At 51.6% G+C, this 24,038-nt stretch overlaps 1 protein-coding gene across 4 annotated transcripts in view; it reads right to left on the bottom strand.

Moving 5' to 3' along the window:
• The window catches only part of JCAD (junctional cadherin 5 associated), an 81,668-nt gene that overhangs the window by 9,179 nt on the left and 48,451 nt on the right, over nucleotides 1–24,038 (bottom strand). For 2 of the 4 annotated variants that reach the window (XM_027073729.2, XM_027073728.2), the window contains 2 exons: nucleotides 20,156–20,494; nucleotides 878–4,623 (listed from right to left, as the gene is read on the bottom strand). In XM_027073729.2, coding sequence (XP_026929530.2) covers nucleotides 878–4,623; nucleotides 20,156–20,436 — 4,027 coding nt within the window. In that variant the 5' untranslated portion in view covers nucleotides 20,437–20,494. Of the gene's footprint in view, nucleotides 1–877; nucleotides 4,624–12,262; nucleotides 15,265–20,073; nucleotides 20,495–24,038 lie in introns of those variants that run through there. The other 2 variants (XM_027073731.2, XM_027073732.2) reach the window with 2 other exon arrangements.

The following is a 24,038-nucleotide window of genomic DNA, read 5'->3' as shown; positions in this document are numbered from 1 at the left end:
GGGCCCAGAGGCGTGCCAGGCCCTGCTGCCTAAGTTCTCTGTCCTGGGCTTTAGTGCACAAGACCATAGGGGACCTTATGGGACACGGCTGGTGGGTGAACTTTTTTTTTTTTTTTTTTAATATTTAATTATTTGGAGAGAGAGGACGTGAAAGGGGGAAGGGTAGAGACAGAGGGAGACAGAGGATCCGAAGTGGCTCTGTGCTGACGGCAGAGAGTCCGACGTGGGCCTTGAACCCACGAACCGTGAGATCATCATGTGAGCCAAAGTCGGACACTTAACCGATGGAGCCCCCCTGTTTAGGGTGTTGACACAGTGCAAACTGCTCCTTTTGTTTACTAAAGCTTTTTAAAGTTTCATAAATGGCCGGTAGCAAAAACATAAAATGAGGGTCAAAGGATTTTGGAAGGTACAATGTAAGACAGCATCCTGGGCTGCGTAGTTTACTTAATCATATGATTAGGTTGGTACAAAGAGCATGTGGGGGTCTGGGGGGAGCGCTTGTTTTTGGGGAGGGTGCAGAGCACACACTGTCGCCTCCTACAAGATTCATTGAGGTACAGCAGCACAGTTCCAGTACTTTACTGATTTACCTCTGCACGGTACCGGGCCCAAAATGTGTCTGTATAGATACCTATATATAGCTGCTTGTATAAGGAATTTCCGTAAATATACAACCATTTACGGTACACTACCGATCTTGATTTTTAAGGAAAGCCTCCGGATAATTCTTTGGACGATGGAGAATCTTTCGGGGCAACAATGCACAGTATCAGCTTCACCAGCGCAGGACTGGCATCATCCACCAGCCTGGCGTGACACGCTCAGAGCACCACACTAATACTCTGTAACGCCTGCCTGCACACTGACTCCTCACCTGGGCACCAGAAATCCTGATGGACGGTCTTCTTCTCCCCGTGTGCCGTTGGACGACCGTCTTCTTCCGGCGGGAGGGCGCCCTTGGAGACGACGAGCGGGAGCCCGGCCTTCCGAGCCAGGTCCCCGGCGTTCAGAGACACCGGGCCTCCGGGCTGCATCCCGGGGTCCCTCTCGGCCTTCGGTTCCTCGGCCTCCTCCGTGGAGTCAGCGCTCCGGGAGGTCAGGAGCCTCATCCGGGACACAGAGCTCACCTCCTTCATCCTCATCAAGCGGCCGGGGTCTGCTCTCCTAGGGGGCGAAGCCAGTTTTTCTTGTAAACTTTCAATCACTTTGGAAGTGCTTCTGAGCCTCTTTTCTGAGCCTGGCATATTTGGGGTCCTTTCTATAAAATGGAACAGGGTGGACTTGAAGGGTGGTTTTGTCCCCATGTCCTTGGGATTGAAGGACCTGGACTCTTGGGGACTGTACTGAGGCTCGGGGCTGGGGGCCTTGCTGGGGACAGTCCCGTCCGCACCCGAGGGCTCAGCGGCCAGGGCAGCGCGACGGGCGCTGTCCCTTTCCCCTACAAAGAGAGGGCTTTGGGTCCAGCCGCACTTTCTCCTGCCGTAAAAGGCGTCAGGGGACGCTGCGGGGTCATCCAGCTGTGAACCGGACCCAGGCTCCTCCCTGGGGGCCTCCAGCCCGCGGCCACCTCCGTCAGGCTCGGGGTGCTGGTCCGGTCCCGTTCTCCTGGTGCCTGGCAGCAGGGACTCCACGGCCACCTCGATGCCCAGGATCCTCGCAGCCCTTGCTTGAAGGGACTCATTTGGGGGGATTTCTATTGCACTGGCTTCACCTGAAGACGCATCTGACTTCCCGGCACTCTGCTCCTGTGCCCGCGTCAGTCCCACAGACCTCAAGTCCGGCGCCGAGAGCCCTCGGGGTTTGTTGGCAAGAGCGAGCGGGACCGGCGGGCTCCTCCCCTCCTCGCCACCAGCCTTCCGAGGGGTCGCTGGGCTCAGCTCGGCAGAAATGGGAACACGGGGCAGTGCCTGGCTTCCCGGGGGCTGCCTCAGCGAGGCTGGATCCGACGAGGGCACTGGTTTTGTGTCACCTGACCTGGAGGAAGCCGCTCTCTTCACAGGACCTGGGCTGACGGCTGGCTCGGTGTTCAGTGCGCGGTCCACCTCCTGGTTTCCCTCGTCGGCGATCGGGCCTCCGTGTGCCGCCACCGCCGCCCCCCGGCCTCCTTCCACCTCCACGGGGCCCGGGCACTGAGCACGGGTGCCAGGCCAGCCAGGCTTCTGCCCCTCGCTCCAGCTTTCGGACTTACTCTTGGCTCTTCCCGGCCTGGCCCCGGGCTCCTCAACCCTCCACGCCTGGCCGTCTCCCCCGCAGCCCCAGTGCTTGCCCGTGGCCTCAGCACGGCCTTCGGGCTGCCACTCTGTGTCACTGTCCTCGCTGCTGCTGTCGCTGTCGCTGCCACTAGGACTGCTCTCTTCCTCTTCCTGAAGCTCCTTGTTAAAACTCTCTAGCTGGCTAATCAAATCCCAGGGACGGCGGCTAACTGGCTTCAGGAGAAACTGACCAAACAGCTGTTTGCTGTTGCACGGGCCGGTGGTCTCCCCCTTCACCACGTCGCCCCTGGGCACGGGGCTGGCTCTGCGGCCACGGCCCTCAGCGCAGGCCTGACTGGGCCCGGCTTTTGAAACAGGTGCCTGGCTTACGCAGGAGGAAGTCCTTGAGAAAGCACTGTTGCTGGAGGGGCTGAGGGACATTTGGCCTTTCGGGTGATGAGCACTTGGCCTCTCGTTTCGGTCGCCGGGAGCTAACTCCGTGGGCGCGTGAGCCTCAGAGACAAGAGGGTCTGAGTATTTTGGAGTCAGCACTGCTTTTGGTGAGCCTCCCGGCTTCTGACCGGGGAGGGACAGCGCGCTTCTGGACTCCTCTGCAAAAGTGGTTTGGGTTTGCTGATCTCTGTACTGGTGCCCTGGCCACGAGCCAGAATACTTGAGCTCTCTGTGTTGTGCAGGGTGAATGAATCTGAGGTCATTTGTTTGTTTGGCTTCTTCTGGTTCCCCCAGATCTTGTTTCTGGAACTCTGTTCTCCCCACCATGCTTCCTGTGAGTGCCTGCAGCTCCAGGTCGGTGGAAGACATGCTCAGCAGACTTTGTTCCTGCAAAGCTGCGCTCTTATCAAGCCCATTCCTTTTATCAGTGCCCTGTTTTAAGTCATTGTTGTTCGTATCTATATCTGGCAGATGTGATTCTGATTTAACTGGGATGGAAACCAAACAAAATATTGTCTCGTTCATTTTCTTCTTTGAACTTTTCTTGGTCCGAATCCCAGTTTCGAACTTCTTGAGCTTGGTTCGAGTTTCACAGGTACTCTCGCCCTGCAGGCTTGGGGGGGAGACGAGGCCTTCTGTGTGCCCGCCCCGGCCGCCGCCATCCAGGGCAGGCCACTGTCCCCCCACGGTGCCGTGGGCTCTTTGGTCAGGAGCGCCATTTTCCGCATCCCTGGGGAGCTGGTCCCACAGCCACCAGGGACTGGGATCGGCAGTGGCCGGGCCGCTCACACCCCCTGGCGAGGTTCTCACACTCTGTGGGCTCAAAACGGCACCATCTTGTTGACCGTTTCCATGAGCGGGGGCCGGGGCAGTGCTGGGACTAGAGTTGTAGGACTTCTCGTTGGCTGTTGTTTCTTGACAGAAACCCCGGGGGCGGGCCAGCTTAAAATGCCGTATCCGTGGGTCGTCAAAGGGAATATACAGAACGGAGCCGTCGTACGTGGTGGTCGGCCGGGGCTGCTGAGGGACCCCGCGAGGAGAGTGTGGGCTTGCACCATACTCATTGCCGGTGCCAGGGGGACCGGCCGGCTCCAACGGATGCTGCTGCTGACGGGGACTACACACGGGCCCAGGCACTGTGTCCTCCACGTAGGGGTTTGCGATGTGCTGGGGCGGCGACCTGTACGATGGCGGAGGCACGTACACGGGAGGCTCCAAACTAGAGTCGGGCGCGCACAGCTCCAGCCGGGGCTCGCTGGATTTGGTCAAGTAGGAGACGCACAAGTCCGCCTGCTGACTGTCCAGAGAGTCAATGGCCTCCACGCCCGCCCTGGAGTGTTGGTGGGAGTCGTAAGGTGGAGGCTTGAGGGGTCTCCCAAACTTAGGCCGGGGGAAAGGGACCGACGAACCCCCCTTCTCGGGGTTCCTTTTGGATTCCAAATTTGGTGCACAATTTGGGGGATAAAATGGCATTTTAGGAACACCTGGAAAATGTCCGTCATTTAATGGAATGGGAATTTCCATGCAACTCAGGCCCTCGGGGGAAAGAACCCTGGGCAATGACTGGGATTTCCCTTTGCTTTGGGAATTCAGCACATGTTCTCCTTGCACGAACGGGTACAGATCTTGAAACAGTCTCTCCCCATCACCATCAGACATTTGCCTCCCTAATTTCTTTGGCTGGTTCCAGCTCTCCAGGCTTATATTCTGCCACTTGGCAGGTCCTGCCATTCTCAGCTCTTCTTCCCAAACTGCCTTCTTCATCACGTTCTCTGTCCTTCCTCCAACTTCCCATGGGCCCTCCCTCATGTGAACGGGCAGACTGTGGGCTTGGGCCATCCCTCTGACCTCTGGGTCTTCTCGGGCCCTTGGCCCCAGCAAGCCACCGACCTCCTGTCCTTTTCTTCTCCAGTAGGCGTGGTCGTGAGTGGTCTGGGGCTGAGAGGACCACCTCAGCACGGGCTGATGATAAAACCTACAAAACAGAGAGGCGTGGAAGTTATATCAGGGGAAGAACCACACTGAAGAAATGTGGATGTGTCTGCTTCTGAGTCAAACTCAGGTCAGTACTTCTGAAAAGTGTATTCCTAACCAGAGTACTTACTGACTTTAAAGAAAACACGTCCCAACTAATTATGGTTGGAAGGCAGCCACGTGTTTTGCCACCGAGGGCCTAGGAGTCTCAGCAGCAGGCTTCCCACAAGAGCATCAGGCCACTGGTGGTACTTGACAGATGTCAAGGCCCTTACAAGTTTGAAATGCCCAAGGGAGCAAGGGTAAACTCGCAAGTAGTATTTCTCAAGTGTGGTCATGGGCCACTGGGAGTCCACACCCCACGAGGCCAGACCACTGAGTTCCCTCAGGAGTCGGTCTGGGAACCTGCTTCTCACAGCCCCACCCTAGAGCGGTGGTTCGTCAGCATGAGCAGGAATCATGAGAGGGCTGCTAAGGACACAGACTGCTGTGTCCTATCCCCAGTTTCTGCTTCAGCAGCTTCCGGGGGTGGGGGGGGGGGCGGGGAACTCTACAATTTGCATTTCTTTTTTTTTAAAGTTTTGATTTTTTTTGTTTTTGAGGTTGGGGGCACAGAGAGAGTGGAGGGGAGAGAGAATCCCAAGCAGGCTCCATGCTGTCAGTGCTGAGCTCAACGTGGGGCTCGATCCCACAAACCATGAGATCATGACCCGAGCCAAAATCAAGAGCCGGACGCTTAACTGACTGAGCCACTCAGGTGCCCCTCCCCAATGTGCATTTCTAACATGTGCCCAAGCGATGGGGTCCCAGCACCCCACTGTGAGAACCATCACTGCTAGTTGTTGGGAACCATGACTTCACAAGTCCCGAGGCCCAGACAGTGTCCCAGCTCCACTGCGTCAGAATTGTGGAGGCAGGAGGGACACCCAGCATCGGCGTGTTTCTAGGCGCCCCTGATATTCCCAGTGTGCAGCTGAGATGGAACCAGGACTTCAGCCGGGTTCCCACACTTCCCTGATGGCAAGAATCACCCAGTGGGCTCAGTAAATACACACACGACCACGTCACTCCTGTCAAAGTTCAGATTCAGTAGGTCTGGATTAGGGTCCAGGTGCCCACATTTTTGTAATGAGCCCTCCAGGCGAGTCTTAACTTAGGTGATGTGGGAATACGGCTCGGGCCGACTCTGACCAGAAGAAGGGGGGCTCTGTCCATGTGGCAGAACCCCCTGCCAGGTGGGACAGGGCGTGGCAAATGCCAGCCTACTTCTAGGTCGCCCCCCATCACCAGGCTGCACAGCAGAAATGTCCTCGAGAGCCTTTGCGAAATGCTGATGCCTAAGGCCCACCCCCCCCAAATATCTTGATCTAATCAGACCAGCCAGCAGCCACCCGTACATTTCAAAATCTCCTCAAGTGATTCTAGTAGCATCAGCCAGAGTTTGGAATCACTGCTCTAATGCAGCTGGAGAAAAAAAAATCCGAACAACTGTTACACTGTCGATGACAGTCAGCTCTGTGTACAAGTGACCAGAGACCAGGACCCTAACACAGAAAAACCATCAACTGGAAGGAAGCCTTGGCACACTCCCCTACTCTGATTAACCATGGGCTACACGGACAATGTTCCAGCTCCAAAACTGCTATTCGTTTTGTAAATTATAAAAGTAATATGTAGCTGTTGTTGAAAATTCAGAAAAATAGAGGAAAGAACAAAAAACAAAACCGCCATGGAATCTTTCCCCCCAGAGATAGTTATCTTGATATATATCTTCCAGTCTTTGTGTGGGTGAAGATGTGGGTTCTCAAGTAGTCTTGGTTCTCTACGAGGGATCTGGTTTTCTGTGAACGTTTCCCTGCACTCACAGCGCAAACAGCAGCTGTCACTTGCGTGGCGGTTACTCTGTGCTCAGTCCATGCTTAGTGCTTTCAGTACATTTGCGCACCCACACCCCTCGGGAGATAGGAACTGATGTCACTCCCATTGACAGAGGAGGAAACTGAGGTACAGAAGTAATGTAACATTAACATGCACTTGGGCACTTACGCTGTGTCTGGCCCTGTGTGACGAATCATTTCCTTTAAATTTTATAACCACTGTTCTCGCTCCCTTTTACAGATAAGGAAACCGAGGCACAGAGAGCTTTTGACAGCTCTCTCAAGTGGTACAGCTTGTAAGTAACAGGGAAAGATTCAAACCCAGGAAGTGTGACCCTCCATGAAGCCCATTCAGTTAGCCACTCCGTTTTACTTCTCCTAATGTAATGAAAAATTCCTCAAGTGCATAATTTTAACAGTTGAAGAGTATTGTGTCATATGCACATGACTCACTCAACCACTGCTGGGCATCTACGTAGATTATATTCTAAACGCTTTGAGAAACACTGTCATTCACAAACACTGAGCGTGTCTCAGGTTATGTAGAACAAATCCTTAGAAAAGGAATTAGTGGGTTGGGGGCATTATGTTATCTATATCGTCAGATCTGCCCTCTCCCAACTGCAATTTACTCTCCCACCTGCAGTGCAGGGCACCAGTCTTGCTGATTTTTTCCATCTCTGGTTTTTCCAGTCAATTTGTTTCCTTATTATAGAAGTGCAAGTAGCTCCTGATTGGTTTTAATTTGCATTTCCTTGATTACTTCTGAGGTTACCTTTTTTTTTTTTTCCATGTGCTTAGGTGTCATTTGTGGTTCCAAAAGACTTCTACAACACAGCCCACTTTGCAGCCGACAGGTGGTAGAGAGAGGACGGTGTGAACAGGGAGGAGTCCGGGCGACAGCAGGGGAAGGCCTTGGAGGGGACAACGGTGGGGACTGGCTGAAGGGGGACCACTCCCAACACACAGGAGGAGGCTGCCGCTCTGCGGGAGCCAGGATGGTAAATACGGATGGTAAATGCATAGTAAGCATCCATCATTACGATCACGGGCATACCTCGCTTTACCGTGCTTCACAGATACTACGTTTTTTTTTTTTTTTTTTTTTTTTTTTTTTTTTTTTTTTTTTACAAATTGAGCATTCAAGCCTTGAGTGGAGGAAGTCCCTGCAGATGGGGGGGAAACAACAGGAGAACTGGAATTACAAGCGGAGCCTGAAGATGGGGCTGAATTGCTGCCACCTTGTGATCAAAGCTCAATGGATGAGAAGTTGCTTCCTATGGATGAGTAGAGAATGTGGTTTCCTGAGATGGGGTCTACTCCTGGTGAAGACTGTTGAAATGACAGCAAAACATGGAGAATATGCCATAAACTCAGCTGATAAGGCAGAGGCAGGGTCTGGGCGGATTCAGTCCAATAGTGAAAGAAGTTCCACTGTGGGTCGAGTGCTATCAAACAGTATCGCATCTTACAGACCAATTGCGAAAGAAAGAGTCAATAATGTGGCAAACTTCACTGTTGTCTTATTTCTAGAAACTACAGCCACCCCTGCCTTCAGCAGCCAGCGCCCTGATCAGTCAGCAGCCATCAACGTCGAGGCAAGACCCTCCACCAGCAAAAGGACGATTCACTGAAAGCTCAGATGATGGTCAGCATTTTCAGCAATATTTTAATGCTTTATTTTATTTTTTTGAAGTAATCTCTACACCCAGCATGAGGCTCGAGCTCACAACCCTGAGATAAAAAGCTACATGTTCTGAGGTGCCTGGGTGGCTCAGTCGGCTGGACGTCTGACTTTGGCTCAGGTCATGATCTCGTGGTTCATGAGTTCGAGCCCCATGTTGGGATCTGTGCTGACAGCTCAGAGCCTGGAGCCTGCTTCGGATTCTGTGTCTCCATATATCTCTGCCCCTCCTCCCTTGCTTGCTCTCTCTCTCTCTCTCTCTCTCTCTCTCAGAAATAAACATTAAAAAAAATTTTTTTTTAAGTTGTATGTTCTACTGACAGAGCCAGCCAGGCACCCCAATTCAGCAATATGTTTTTTTGCTTTTTTTTTATTGTGGAGAGAGAGCATGAGTGGGGTAGAGGGGGAAAGAGAGAGAATCTTAAGTGGGTTCCATGCTCAGCACAGAGCCTGACACGGGGCTCAGTCCCACGACCCTGGGAACTTGACCTGAGCCCAAATCAAAACTTGGATGCTCAACCGACTGATCCACCCAGGCGCCCCTAGTAATATTTTAAATTAAGGTATATACTCTGTTTTTTCAAATGTAACACTGTTGCACACTTAATAGACTACAGTATGGTGTACACGTTGCTTTAATATGCATCAGAAAACCAAAAACTTCATGACCCAACCCAAAATATCTCCAAGGCATGCCATCATTATTAATAGTAGTAGCAGTAGTGTCTTGGAATTACTTCCTTGCCTTAGTAAATGAGGGTTGCTGTTCAAGTCCTGCCCCCGCTCCCACTCCCAGATAACTTTTTAAGCAGCCACTGAATGAAAGGGTTGAAAAAGTAGAAAAGATTTCAGATCAATTTGAGGTAAAGCATTTGCCACTGAGCAGCCTAAGTGCTTCTGCATTTACTTCTTACACGCAGTGACAGCTGTGTTAACCCTGGGCGTGGCTGAAGGTCAACGTCTTCACGGCTTCCGGCGTTATCAAAATCCCGCTTTGAGTACTCAGGCTTTGAATGCGTAACAGAACACCTCTCGGGTCGGGTTCCATAAGGATGGTTCCCATGGAAGCCACCACTGTCAGCCCTGCGTGCACATCTCCTGCCCCCACCCTGGTGAGCCAAGGAACCCCCCTCCTGAACCCCAGAGGCCACGGGCCCTTCCCTTACGAACTCCTCCATGACCGCCCATGCATCACAGATGTGCCGAGAAACGCTAGGGGATGAACCGCTTCTGGGGTGACAGTTGTCATAGCCCCGATTAAGAGAGAGTAAAACGAATAATTGACGTGTGTGGCTGATGCCTTGCTTCAGAATCCCCTCTCCTGCCTTGATTCCTCAGCTGATGGGGAGTGGATACCACATGGCTTTAATGGCTTTAATCAGCACCACTCACACATGATCCTTACAGTCCCATAAACATGTTGCCGGGACACCGACTTTAGGGGAAAAATCCACAGTGTCGCTTTTGCCCATTTTCCCAATGGAAATTCTGGTTTCTCAGTAAACATGTGGCGTGCTTAAGTGCCAAGAGGTAGCTGGATTCCCGAGGTGCTATTTGTCTATGTAAATGCCATGAGCACCATCAGAAGACAAATAAAAAATGACATAAATAGGGCAAGACTATAATCAGACCCTAACTACCTACACAAGTAATGCAGTCTGTTTTCTTCCCTGCCCACCTAAAAAGGTTACACTCTATAACCTTTGTCAAATCTGCCCTGACTAACCCAAATGGCTAAGCATTCTGGATTAACCTTTCTTCCTTTACCAAAATCCCAATTTAAGGTAAACACAGGTCATCTGGGAAAGCTTATATAATCTGTTTTTTTAATTGCTTATTTTTTTGGGGTGGGGGGGGGTGGGCAGAGAGACAGAGGGAGACACAGAATCCGAACCAGGCTCCAGGCTCGGAGCTGTCAGCACAGAGCCCGATGCGGGGCTCAAACTCACAGACCGCAAGATCGTGACCTGAGCTGAAGTTGGATGCTTAACAGACGGAGCCACCCAGGTGCCCCTTAAATAATCTATTTTAAAATTACGCCATAGGATATAGTGCTAAAGACCTTATTTAACAAACATCTATTTAACAAACATCTTATTTAACAAACATCTATTCTGTACCCAGTATAAGCCTGAGTCTGACAGGCGTGAGTGGACCCCACATGGTGGCAGTTTTGTAAATTTCTCCCACGGACAAGTTATCAGCCTGGATATCTACTGGCTACCATGCATGATGTCCATTCCTGGCTCAATTGTGTCCTCCCTCACATGGCTTCAAGGCCAAGAATATGTTTTCTGATACCTTTGAGGAAATAAGATGAGATCAAATTTGTCTTTTTAAAAAAATGAGACCTAATAATTTACATCTTAAAAAAGTTAACAATGGGACGTTTTACAAAAACATGCTGAACACATTAATACAGGGTGGGAAAAAGATAAGAAAAACAAAGAGGAATGTGAGAGCTCAAATAAATTGTGTGGACAAGTTCAACGAGACAAGCAGGGTCTTTATACAGAGCCCCTGGGAAAACAGGACCGAGGTGAGACAGAAGTTACACTTGCTAACAGCTCCATGCCTTATCACAGAAAAGAGACATGATAGCAACGAAACAACTGATAAGAAACTGCTTGGAACATATCTGAAATGTGAACATGTGAAAAACAACATGTCTAAAGGAAAACAGGCAAACCCATTCACTGAAGTAATAAAAGCTAATGATGAAAAACCTCCGGAGACATTTCTATTAGTGCTCTCAGGACTCCTTTTCAACCACAACAGAAAATACTGTCCTTCTTTTGAAAAAAGTAAAAGCCTACGTAGATTGGCAATATTTGACATGACTTTTTGTAAGTTTATTTATTCATTTTGAGAGAGAGAGAGAGAGAGAGAGAGAGAGAGAGCGAGCGAGCATGCACACAAGTTGGGGAGGGGCAGAGAGAGAGCAAGAAAGAGAATCGCAAGCAGGCTCCAGGCTGCCAGCACAGTGCCCGACGCGGGGCTCGAACTCACAGACCGTGAGATCATGACCTGAGCCAAAATCAAGAGTTGGACGCTTAAGCAACCGAACCACCAGGTCGCCCCTCTGACATGACTTTCAACCATGGTTTCACACGTTCCAGGATAACCTTCTGACTCCACGGTCCTCAGCTGTACCAACTTGTTACCATCCAGGCACACTACAGCCTAGCTCTGTGTCGATACGGGAGGGCATGGGAGAGATGCCCTCCCTCCTCCATGAACAAAATCCCGAACCTGGTTCCCCGTGAGCAGCCCCCAAAGTCTAGCCAACTGGGCTTCCCTCGGAGGCCTGCATGGAGGGTGGGAGGTTCCACCCAAGTGGTCTCCTGGTCCAGTGATTTCTTCCAGTTAGCAAGCCCGCCCGCTGGCCTAGCAGATGCCAGTATGGCCATCCGCCTTCCCACACCAGTGGGCATGTTCTGGACCAGGGGACAGCTGTGCCAATTCTGTTCCTTCAAAAGCCATGCCCTAGTCCAAATGTACAGTCTGAGCATAAAGGTGGAAAGGGTCATTTAAGGAGCCTCATACTCCTCAAGGGAGAAGCTCTTCTCTTGGAGATTGGCAGAGGCGTTGGGGCATCTCTTCAGAGTGACTCATATTCACCAGCCCCATGTGAGATGTTTGCCATGTTTCCGTGAGAGGGTCAGCCATCTGCTGCTACAGAATTTGCTCTTAATGCTCTCTGGGCCCGGAAGCCTGCAATTTTATTTTTCAGTGTGCCTTGGTATATTCGATACACTATACTAGGTAAGTAACCCTCTGACACAGGGTAATAAAAAGGTAATTTTGGAAAGGGGAAATAGGAGTCAGGAGAAGATTAAGCCTAACCTACGAAGGTTACCGTAAAGATCAGTCAGGAAAGACGAGGCTGTTCTGGAAACACTATGGGTGCATATCACTATTTAGCAAAAATTCAGTCTCAACAAGAATGGTAGGCTGCATTTACTGCTGGTTCCTAATCACCTTCTGATGAATGTCTGAGCTTCCGGAAGACAGGGCTTAGGCAGAGCAGAGGGGAAAGAGATGGGGCCTGCAGTCAGGCCGGAGGGAGCCCAGTGTACCTGTGCCTGCCCCCCAGGGAGGGCTACTCGGAGTCGACAGGGCTGACGGGAGCGTCGGTGGCTTTGGACTTCTCAGTACGCCAATGGGGAGAGTGAGGCAAGCCGCCAGGGAGCGTGAGCCCCCGGCCCGGGCGCGGGCTTTCCAATCAGAGCCTTCAGCAAGATACTTCGCTTGGCTTTTGCCTCTCATTCTTCATTTATACTCAAGGGACGGGAGTAGTTCCTTCCTTTTTGGGTTTGTTGGGAGGGCTTAATGAGATAATGCATTTAAACTGTTTAGCAGAGTGCCTGACACACAATAAGCCCTTGGTTTTTTTTTTTTAAACAATCACTACTATTATTAACCCAATTAAAATAAATTCTCAGCAGAGTAGATAATTTTGAAATTCTTTTCCTTACATCAAGGAAGGAGGTAAGGGGCACAAAGGAAAGAGAGAAAGAACTGAGTGTTTGTCTTATGCGATGATTATTTTCGGCCCGTATTGTCTTTTTTGAAGTTGTAATCAATGGGCCTTCACAATAACAGGAAATAATGATATAGCTGACTGTCATAACAAGACTCTGCCCCTCCGGTGATGGCTGGTCTCTAAGGAAGAAGCTACACCCGTTTCCACAATGATGATGTCGAACAAAACCAATATTTAGTTTATTACAACAAAGCAGGAAGAGCAAGCTCTGATCCCTTTTTTTGCACATAACTCCAATAGGTGAAGCAGACTGTCTCAGTATTTTCCTATTTTCTCTTAAACAGGGATATTCTTTCACCAAGGTAAAATGTCTTCACTGGCACAATCCACACACTGCCGCCATCGACAATGAAATGAAACAAACCACTCCGAGCTCCTCACTTCCCTTTCACGAGTCTGTCGGCACCCCCACGCTCACGTGGCGGTCTATGGAGCACTCTGTGCCTCAGAAGCGAAGCTTACGACAGTGAAGAGTGAGGGAGGCAGCCACCAAGGAAGGTAAACCGGAGCCAGAAGGAGCTAGGAGGAAGCAGTCGGCTCTCTGTGTAGACAGACAAGGACACTGATCCCACAGTCATGTACATCAAGTACAAGTCTACCCTCAGCTAGCCTCTGGTCTAAGGCTCTTTGTTCTTCGTCAAGCACTCAGAGGCATCATCATCTCTGAAACAGAGTGAACCAGAACCGAAGACCCAACTGCAGTGCCTTCTTGGACCCAGGTTTCACATCCTTACCATCCAGTGCCTCTCACTTGGAAACGTCCTGGCTTCCTTACGAACCCGGTTCTCCACCTGACGAAGAAACGCAACTCACAATCCTCTCGAGGGAGGCCCAGCTACCAAGACAAATGAAGTTCTAGACTGTGCTTCTGGAGTCTTCCCATTTCTTCTAGAGGCACCTCCTCATCCTCGTCTCTGTTCTGCCACAAGCCTCCTCTCCTGCTTTTTATTGGGAAGAACTGCAGACGGGAAAGCACCCTGAGAGTGTCTGCAGGAGAGGGGGCCGGCTCCAGCCACTTCCGAAAGGTTGCACTGCCTAACAACAAGAACAAAGCACCCCAGAAGAAGGGTTTGTTCTTGAGAAGACCATGGGAAAAACCAGGGGTCTGCCTTTTCACGTGTGTTCATGAGCTCACCAGCTCAAACAGCTGGCACTTTTCTCTGTGAAGAGGTCAAAACAACAACACCTAATAATTAGGATGCGAAGCAAGCAGCGAAAAGACAAATAACGTTTGTGGAAATGTAATTTCATAAAGACAAAGAGAGATATAGAAACAGACGTTAAACTTGAAGCATTCCTTCTTGGGAAACCATTATAAGCAGGATATGATTGGACAGCAGCTTAGAAAGCCTCTGAAAAGTGACTGTTTGCCATACCCAGGAGCACCATCTAGAACGGACGTTTGCTAATCAAATATAAACCTCCCGAGATGAGGCCCCCGACCGCCACATCAGAGGCTCTTCTAGATTGCTATGTCTCTACACGGTTATGACTGCTGCTAATGACAAGAGAGAATTACAAGTTATTCTCAGGGTTAACTGACAAACATCTTTATCAGAATTCCTGGGGCCGAGCAGAGAAGAACCTATTATGGTATGACTTTCAGATCCAAACTTCTGCTACGTTAAGTTATTTTACAGCTTCCTCTGATTATAGTCTCTCAGAGGAAACACAGTAAGGAAACCGTGAATGCCTGATAACAGTCTTTTACATATTTTAAAGGTAGCTAAGTATTATTCAATTATGGCTACTTACATTTTAAGCACGCAGTTTCCTCCACGTATAGATAACGGCTAGCTTTTCTCCTGTGCCCACTTCCTCTATTCTCTCCTTAATCTTGGCAGGTGCAGGCGTGCGTGTGCGTGTCTGTGCCCGGGTGTGTGCACGCGTGTGCGTGTGTTGGCAAGCGAGGCTTGGAACAACACAGTAGGTGCACAAATAGCTAAAGTGCATGCAAACTGACGAACTAGAGAATACTTCTCTTTATGGTCTCTGAACACGGATGTAAACGTAAGCTTTCAGAAGCATCCTTTCCATATCGCCAGAGGGAGGACAGAGATGCCACATAGGATGCGCTCGAGAAGTATCTGTCGTTGGTTAGATGGCAAAAATTAGGATACAAGAAAAATCTGGCACCAAGTCATTTGATAAGTGGAATGCTGACTGTCTGTGCAGTTTTAGGACATTCCTGGTTTTCCAGCTATGAACCTATCAGTCCTGCAGGGACACCTGACGCTGCCTGTGAGGTTCTTCCTGTACCACGGGAGTGACGTCTGTGCAAAGCCTGCGGCATCTCCATCGTCACAATCTGCCAACTGAGACCACTCAGGAGTGGTTTAGCATCAGGGGAAGGTCTCTGGAGTACCCGACTTAAGGGGGAAATGCCAAATCTCTAGAGTTACTAAATGAATGGCCTGTGAAGAGAGAACAGGTTTGGGGTACACGGTCAGCACTCACCTCCCTCATCCGTAGCCCCTTCATCGAGGGCAGGTAAAGGTCAGACATCCACATCTGGTCATCCCCTCCTCCCCATCCACCCTGCCTTCCCCTAATTAGCCCCTACTCCCTGTCCCCATTGATGGGACAGGGCTGAGATGTGCCAACCAAGGCCAAAACCCAACTAATGATTCCTTGTCTCAAAAACGTAAGAGACATGGGTGGCAGTCACCAGGGCCGTCTGGAGCTAAACCGTCACATAGAGGCAAGAGCGGAACAAAAGTCACTGTGAGCCAGTTACTGGAAAGCAGGGACCGTCAGTGAAGGGAAGAGTCCGGTCTGCAAAGGAGGGAGCAGAAGCGCGGGGAGATGCAGAGACAGGAGACAAGGTGGGACCCAGTGTGAAAGCGCCCCCCCAGGGGAACAACTCACAACCCTGAGAGAAGTCACCTGACTACCAGCCTTGGCTCCTAGTTTTCTCATTCCCACCTCGGTGAGGCCCAGCCAGGCTCCATTTCCTCCCTGCAGTGGGCCCCGAGCCGCCCCAGTACGGCCTCACGAAAACTTGCCCCGTCTCACTCAAGTGGGCTAGATTGTAGATTCTTGCACCCACAGAATCTACAAAGGAGGGGAATTTTACCACCGAGGCCGTTCGGCCTAGTGGGAGTTTGGCCGAGTCTGTGACTCGCATTTCCTTCTCCCTCCCTCCCTGTTCATCCCCCAGGAGTTGGCATGTGGACAAAGCCGTCAAAACTGCTACCTCAGCTGCCCGGCGCAGAAAGCCAGCGCCCCTCCCTGTCACAGTGGAACCTTCCTCCCCACCCCCAGCCTCACACAGGTCCTCCCGCTGGAAAAACCTCCTCCGTTTCCCATCCCGCTTTATCCCAATGTTCCGAAATGCTCAGCACTTCCACAACTGCCTTGGCGTGGAAAGCACTAGGTTTCATCCAATTTATCAAAAGAAGTTTTTCTGAGTGTTTTAATAAGTGCAAAATTCCTTAATAGGCTTTAGCAAAACCAGAGGTGAATCAGAAATGGGGTCAGCTTTCAGGAAGCTGGTGGCAACCCTGGAGGAGCACCGGGGAGCCAGTCATTCCGACTGGGAGAGCTGAAGAAGCCACCAAACTGATGGGTGGGGCTTCCAAGGGGAGTGGGAGGAGGGCCCCGGGTGCTTCTAGGCAGGGCTTAGTGCTGGGGAACACACGGTGGCCCCGCGTGCTTGGCACCCTGAAAGCACGAGAAGGCACAGGGCAGGCAGGTCAGGCGTGGAGAAGGAGGCCTGCAGGGCCATACGGAGATGGGGGGGTGACGCTGCAGGAGAAGGGGGTCAAGGACCCAGTGCAACACCCTGCACGTAGCTTTGGAAGGGAGCTCTCTCCTCACTAATTCGGATACGTGTGTACCAGCAGGAAGTGACTCTTGGGCCCGTCTGCACCACCTGAGTAAAAGAGCTTCTCAGCAAGCCAGCGGCTCCTTCAGCTCCCCACATGACACAACTGTCATGCTCTGCCCGTGTCGGGATCTCCGTGTCACTTGTTGCGGTAACAGTGCAACCTCAAAGCACAGCCTCTTCGGCCAAGTTGGGAAACATGCATCCTGCATGTTTGGAAATCTAGTCAAGGCTCCATATTTGTGGTTTTTCTTTTTTTCTTTTTTCTTCATTTTACTGGCTATAACCAGCCCTTACATAAGAAACTCTGTTGTAAGATGATGTTAATTCGCAAGGGAAAGGAAGAAGCTCGATCATGCTCCCAAGGCAGTCTTGATGTTTAAGCCACACCCCAGATGACAGACAATATCACAGAGAGAAGCCACGTTGTGCACACGTATCTGATCTAGGTGATTAGATTAGATTAGATTAGATTAGATTAGATTAGATTAGACACGACAGGATGCATTCCTTAGGCAGCTCCCCAGACAGGAAAGGGACACAGCTGTGCCCTGGGAGCCACTGCACATCCCCTCGTGCCCGTAGAGAGGGCAGAGGACAAGGAAGTGAGAGAGGACAGTCCACCACAAGGCAGCTGTGAAAGGAGCTTGGAGAAATGCAGGCCCCTCTCAAGCAGGGACAGGCCCCACCTGGGGAGAGCTGGTCCGGGCCCGACACCGCTATGGAGCAGCAGACGCTGGCCTGCCTGGCAGCCCGGAGCCTGGGGCCCAAGCCAGGCTTCCTTCCGAGTGGCCCTTACAGAGTCACCGAGGACCTCTGGGCTTCATGTCCTTTGGCTATAAAATATGACTCCGCTAATGTGCTCTCCTAACAGAATAAAACAAACCAGGCTTCTTTTGGCCCCCGTGGCCTTGGAAACCACTTTGACCACCGCCTTCTCTGGGAAGTCCACGAGGCCCTGAGGACTGGCCTGGGGTGGGGGGATACTCTCTAAGGCAAACCTCAACCCTCCTAAGAGAGTGCAAGAGGGTACCCTCGTGATGCTTCCCAGCCACCCTGATGGTGTGGAGTTGGGGGCCCCACCTGCCCTTCCCGGGCCCCCCTGCCCCTCCAGACCTGGAGCCCAGCCCAGAAGAGTCGCCGTGTGGGATGGGCACGCAGCAGGACCACAGCTGCCCTGGTCAGCAGCCTGGAGGCTAGGATTTGGCAAAGCACCATTTGCTCACCCAGATTCAGAGTTCACAGAAGCCAAAGTATTGTTGGGTTTGTTTTTTCTTCAGTTTTCAGGCTTTAACGATTAGCACCTCTTTATTTCCTCTCAAGGCACTTTTTTTTTTCTCCTGAAAATGCATCCTCCTGCCTACCTTTCTGTTTGCTTTTCTGTTTGCCTCCTGTTTTCAGGTCTCCGTAAGCTACTAGAGAAAGAAAACATCTTTTCACTTCAACCCAGGAAGGCTTGCAGCTGGTCTCGGAGGCTTTGGGCACTGGCATGGATTTCTGCGAACACGTATGCATATTCTGTTTTTACCCTACAAGGCAACCTTCAGTCTGACAGCTAAGATACATCTCAGAAGGTAATCAGCCCCCCTCAGAACTGGGGGGACACGGCCAGATCTGCCGAGAACACGGTCGTCTGTATGAAGACATCCCATTGCTACACGAAGCCACTGAACTGAGCACGTCTCATGACAGAAAGAAAGACTGCCTACAGATCCGATAATGCCTACCTACCTAGGGGCTGGGCTGTGAGTGCCTGGGGTCCCCAAAAACCTTTAGCACAAAGGGGCTAGAAAGTCCTGAGCAAGTTGTAGACGAGCGTGGGGGCCACATGGCCCACAGAGCATTCTAGAGGGGATTTTACTGCCTCCCACCGTGGGACCCAACTCTGATCTCTGATCCAGCCCTCTGAGATTGAGGGAGCCCCCACACAGCCTCCAAGGGGATTTGTAGGGATTCCACTGCCCCAGTCTTTACCTCATTACAAGTTGAGGACTTCTGCCCCTCAACAGTGGAAGAAAGAACTGAATCCACGAGCACATATTAAACACACTGTGTATCCAGCAACCATAACAAACTCCGTAGGAAACACACAAGAAGGGGAGACAAGGTACAGCCTCAGGGCCCCGAAATCCAAGGTGGAAGGTACAGATATACTCAGCACAGAGCTAGAAGCAACAGAGGGCAGGACAAAGTCCAGCACAAGTTTGTGTAGTGGTAATTACACTAATTCTCTAATTCTCAGCCAACTCATCCGAAAGCAGCCTCTTCCAAAATCCAGGGCGGGCGTGTTTTTCAGGGAACGTGGCCAAAAAGAGACTTAGGCCCAAGACAGTAGTGGACACAAGTGTGAGTCTGAAGGGCAAGGTTAAATAAAAGCAGTTTTATGTCCCTTTCCATTGTGGGTGTCATCCTGAACCTGGCCACTAACCCTTGCCCCTGGCCAGAGAAATGGTTCTGACGTGGCAACATAAGCCTGCTTTCACTGCACCGCGCACGTGGAAGGCAATCACCTTGGCTTTTACTCGATAACGACGGGGCTGAACGCTCTAAATTTTAAGAATGAACCCTCTCCCTTCTTCACCTGAAAGCCGTCAACCCACATGGAAAATCCTTTCTGGGAAAAGGTGAGTTTTCACCATGGAAGCCTGCTTCTTTCCCTTTAGACTGAACTCATTCCCCTTTTAAGTTTGCTTGGCTTTTTGTTTGTTTGTTTCCCTTGAAGATAGGCCTCTGCTTCCACTGGTTGCTTTGGTCCCTTTCTTGCCGGTTATGCACAATTACATAACCTGCTCTACAGAGGCAGAACCCTCCTCCTGCAGTCTGAGCCTGGTCTTAATGCAGCCCTGGAGACAAACGCACTTTTATGAAGTGATGACAAGGGTCTCCTCTAGGTGGAAACCCTAGGTGCATGACGTGGAAACTCCTCTAGGTGCATGAGGGCTACAGGGCTCCCCTCTCATGCGGCTCTGTGGCAAGCTGCCCAAATTCCCTCTTTTTTACCCCCCCGCTGGCCCCCCAGCCAACCCGCCCTCTTCTTTGTTGTAGGAAAACACCCACAGATTGCAGCTGTATTCAGATGGGATACCCACATTAGGGCTAGTGTGTGCTAGGGAAAGATGGGTTGGAAGCCAACGAAATTACACAAATGTACAAGAAGAAAGGTTTTCTTCTTCATACACGGAGGGGGACATACACCTCTTCCAACTCTGTAATGTACGCAATATTGAAACATACTAATTACTAAGGAAGCCTGATGCACTAGGAATGTGTGCCTGACAGAAACTAGCTTCTCCAGGGTTTTTAAACGATTCCTAGTGAAGGCAACGTGAGGAGATTCTAAGGGAAAACAGAGGGTGGGTATTAAAATGCCGTGGGTTTCCCATGACAGAATTCACCTGCTGACCACTGTTCATCGAAGGCCTCCCGTGGCCAGGCCCTGTGCTCAGTGAGGCGAACCCTGCACCCCCCCACCCCCCCGCGCATGGAACGAAGCGCCCCTGTCTCTCACCCTTCCCCACCTCTCTCTGAAGGATCGGTCTTGCAAACCTGCCGCCAAGTCCCCGAGACAAAAGAAAACGGCGGGCTCTTGTGGGAGCTTACCCCGCCTCACGAGCTCTAGAAGCAGAAGCGCTCTGGGGCTCCCCGAGGGCTCTCCGTAGGTGGTGGCTGTCTTCCGAGGCGCTCACGTGGCCCTTCCCCGGGGACGGCTTACTGGGGGGGGGACCCGCGGGGCCATCCTCGCACCCATTCAGCAGGCCCTGGCCAGCTCGCGCGCGGGGCCTGGCGTGCCGGCGGCCCTCGCGGTCACCGTCGTGTGGCGCCGGGATGCCTCTTGACAGCTTGTATCCATGAGAAATCAGGAGGTCCTCTACGCTGTACATAATGCGCTGGCTTCATGGGAGCTCGGCCGCCGGGACCGTCGCGTTGGCAGGACCCACCCTGAAGGGACAACAGAGAGGGTTCGTGAGGGGTGCCCGACTCTCCCCGGAGCTGCGGCTGACATGTCCTCCTCCCCTCGCTCCCACCAAACTCGTCCCCGGTTGGGAACGTGAAGGAATGGGGACCACTCCCCCTAAAATTCTGCCCCGTCTAACTCACTGGGGATGGTGCACGTGGTACGGGCTCTGCAGGATGAGGCTCTGGGGACCCCACCCTGTGCCGGCTGCCTCTTGCAGAAGAGTCTGGACTAGCATTGAAGCAATGAAATGACTAACAGTGTCCACCATTCCCTTGCCCCGGGCATCCAAAAACAACGGGCACGAGCAGTGAAGGCAAAATAAATACAGATGCGGAAGCTGCAATTACCACGTTGAGTTTCTAAAATGAGAAACTGCCAGTGTCCGGCTTTACCTTATTATACTTGTCATCTTGCAGCCATACCTTTTGCTCTCAAAGGGCAGAGCCGGATCTCTCATCAGCACGGAGCTGTGATCCACCCTGGCGCTCTGGGGGCTCTGGGGGGCGGCCACACCGGGCTGCTGCGAGCAGAGCCCAGGTCTCTGGGCGCATTGTGAGAGACCACGGGCCCGGCTGGCCAAGCACGCACACCCAGCAGCTCCACAATCCCCAACTTCTCCCTTCCAACGTGAAATTGTTTTTAATTTTTTTTTATGTTTGTCTTTTTTTTGAGAGAGAGAGAGAGAGAGAGAGCATGAGTGGGGAAGGGGCAGAGAGAAAGAGGGAGACACAGAATCCGAAGCAGGCTCCAGGCTCTGAGCCCGACGCAGGGCTCGAACTCACGGACTGCGAGATCACGACCTGAGCCCAAGTCGGGCACTTCACCGACTGAGCCACCCAGGCGCCCCTGTGACGTGAAATTTTTAAGACTCCGATTTCTCGCCAACAAATCCTGGGGCAGCTCTTCCCTCTGGAGCCACTGCCCAATCCCATCGTGGTAGATGAATTCTACTTGGGCAACTTCCCCAAGTCAACCGGCCCAGGGCAGCAGGACCACGGGAGAACAGAAGGAACCTACCTGTGAGCACAGGTGTAAAACAGGCGGGGCCGTGTTTGTTTTTACCCAGGGGAATCTTCTTTCCCGTGGCTTCCGGCTAGTGGGGAGCAGCCCTGCGTCCCCGGAGGTTGGGCCGCAGGCCAGGCCTGCAAGAGCTAGGCCAGAGCCGGCCCCACTTCTCTGGTGGACGGAAACGGCGCCATGGCAGCCCCCGCGAACAATGGCCAGGAAATGCCTGCCGGCCTGTGTGCAGGTGAAAGGGAGACACATGTGCTTCCTGTCGGGGGAATTCTTACGGGGGCCCGTCCCACAATTCTGCTGACCGGGCGCGTCCTCGCTCTTCACCACATGCTCCGTTACGGTGGCAGAAAAGTCCCGGCCATCAGCGCAGAGAGCATCGAACTCAGGAAGTCGATCACTTCCCACGAGGCCCCCATGTCTTATGGAAGGCTGACAGGCCCTGGCGGTTACTGTAGCAGAAGCCATTCCTGACGCTCCTGCTGCACGGCTCGCAGGGGTTGTACCACTTGGGCCGTTCACAGGAATGGAAGGACCAGAGAGGCGAGCATGTGTTCTTGGATTCCACTGCAAGTCACTGGACTACGGTCCACAGGGGAAAGTGATCCCATTACAAACACAGGGAGGGCTACAGGAACACAGAGGCAAGGCCACGAAGGCGGCTCCCTGTTCTGTGTGGTGCTATACCCCCGGCATCTAGCACATAGCCTGCTCTCAATAAATAACTGTGGAATGAATGCACAAAAGGAGAAAGGGACATTTGAGCTGGGTTTTGAAGAATGATTAGGAGTTCACTAGATAAACTGCATGTGCGTGTGTATGAGAAAGGGAATTGGTATACAAAATAGATCTGGGGTGCAATTATGTCATTGTAGCATTTAGATCAGGGAGGGCCCCCATAGATCGGGGAGGGTCCCCCCCACTGACTGGCTTCGTGTCGCACATACAGTTGGCACCACAGTAAGCCCTGGAATGTAGGTCTGATTACACTCAGTTTCTCTTACCGTGTCAGGCTCTTTAAAAGCCAAGTGTACCATGCAGGACACAGGGGGGCAGGCAGTGCCCACGGCACAGCCCCCTGCCAGTGCGCAAGGAGAGAGGGCCCTCACCAAACACGCACGCGGCCCCTCTTCCTACTGGGGAAGGAGATGGTCTGGTTAGTCTGGTATGGTCACGTCCGCATGGACATTGTGTTTAACAAACCCTCAAGTGGCATGACGACCCAGGCCGACCTATAAACCTCTTTCAAAAAAGATTCAAAAGGTAAGAGCCATAACTCGAACTTACAGGTGTGAGGTCAAAAGCATACTGGTTATTGGAAACTCCGGACTTGTGTTGCCTCATGGAGGCCAGGTGCCTCTGTGGAGCAGGATTACAAAGCACGCCAGCTTCAGGACACCGGGCCTAGAGCCGTGCGGGAGAACGAAGAGCAACGGGCATGACCCGCAAGCCCCACAACCCAAATGGGCGGTCCCAGCCACCACCCGATCCCCGAGGACTTCTCTCCTTGGGCTGACACTCTTCACCTTCTCATCCCAACTCTTCCCCTGGGCCTCCACCTCATTTCCACCCATGCTAAACACCACCTGAGACAGATCTGGGAACAGTTACATGGGTTTTCCAATCCCTATCACCTTCTGCTTACTGTCTTTAGCATCCTCATCTACTTAAGACGGAATGGGCCGCCTCAAGAGGTAGCAAGCGCCCCATCACACGTCAGTCACAGCGGCCACCATTAGAGGAGCTGGCTTGCTGAGGAGACAGGCATCCAATGAACTGGACAAAAAGCTGTCCCTTTTAAAGTCTCTTTCTGATCCTGAGATCCCAGCATTCTAAATCAACAGTATTTAACTTGATCACCCACCCACCGACTCACAGGGTGGCTGTAAATACAAATACACAGCAAAATTTGCCATAAATGTAATTATTACAGCATTGGATTTAACAACTTCGAAAGGTATGGGTATGGCTCAAGTAACAAAGTATCAGGGGTGATCCTTTTAATCCTAGTGCTAATGCCGCTGGCACCCAGCCCCAGCTATGACCCCTGGAATAAGTCACTAACTATACCAAACCTCAATTTCCTGATCTGAGAAATGGCAATGCTACCATCTGCCCGTCCCACTAGACTGTTTGAGGACCAAATAAATATATATAAAAGTATAAATCACCACGTAAATCCAAGATTGTGGATTTATCATGCTACAGTGGTTCTAGTTTGTCTCTGAAGGGTTACTACTTGCCTTATGGAAAGACTTCATATTAGTTGTTAATTTTCGCCATGAAGTTTAGACCATTTCCTAATTCCTCTTGTATCCCTTGGGATCTGACTTTTGATTTCCAAGGTCAAACCTGCTTTATATCACCCACATATCTCATCTTTTGGGAATGGATATTTCGATCTCCATCCAAGTCACTTAGAAGAGTAAGTGGTACTTTGGAGAGCCCAAAACATTGAAGCACAATTCCTGAGTGCTTAGAAACCACCAGATACTCAAAGTATAATGAATA

This window comes from Acinonyx jubatus, chromosome B4 (genome assembly GCF_027475565.1).
Source record: "Acinonyx jubatus isolate Ajub_Pintada_27869175 chromosome B4, VMU_Ajub_asm_v1.0, whole genome shotgun sequence".
NCBI classification, from domain to species: domain Eukaryota; kingdom Metazoa; phylum Chordata; class Mammalia; order Carnivora; family Felidae; genus Acinonyx; species Acinonyx jubatus.
The sequence above is the reverse complement of the archived record's forward strand: the minus strand, read 5'-3'. Positions and strand labels throughout refer to the sequence as shown.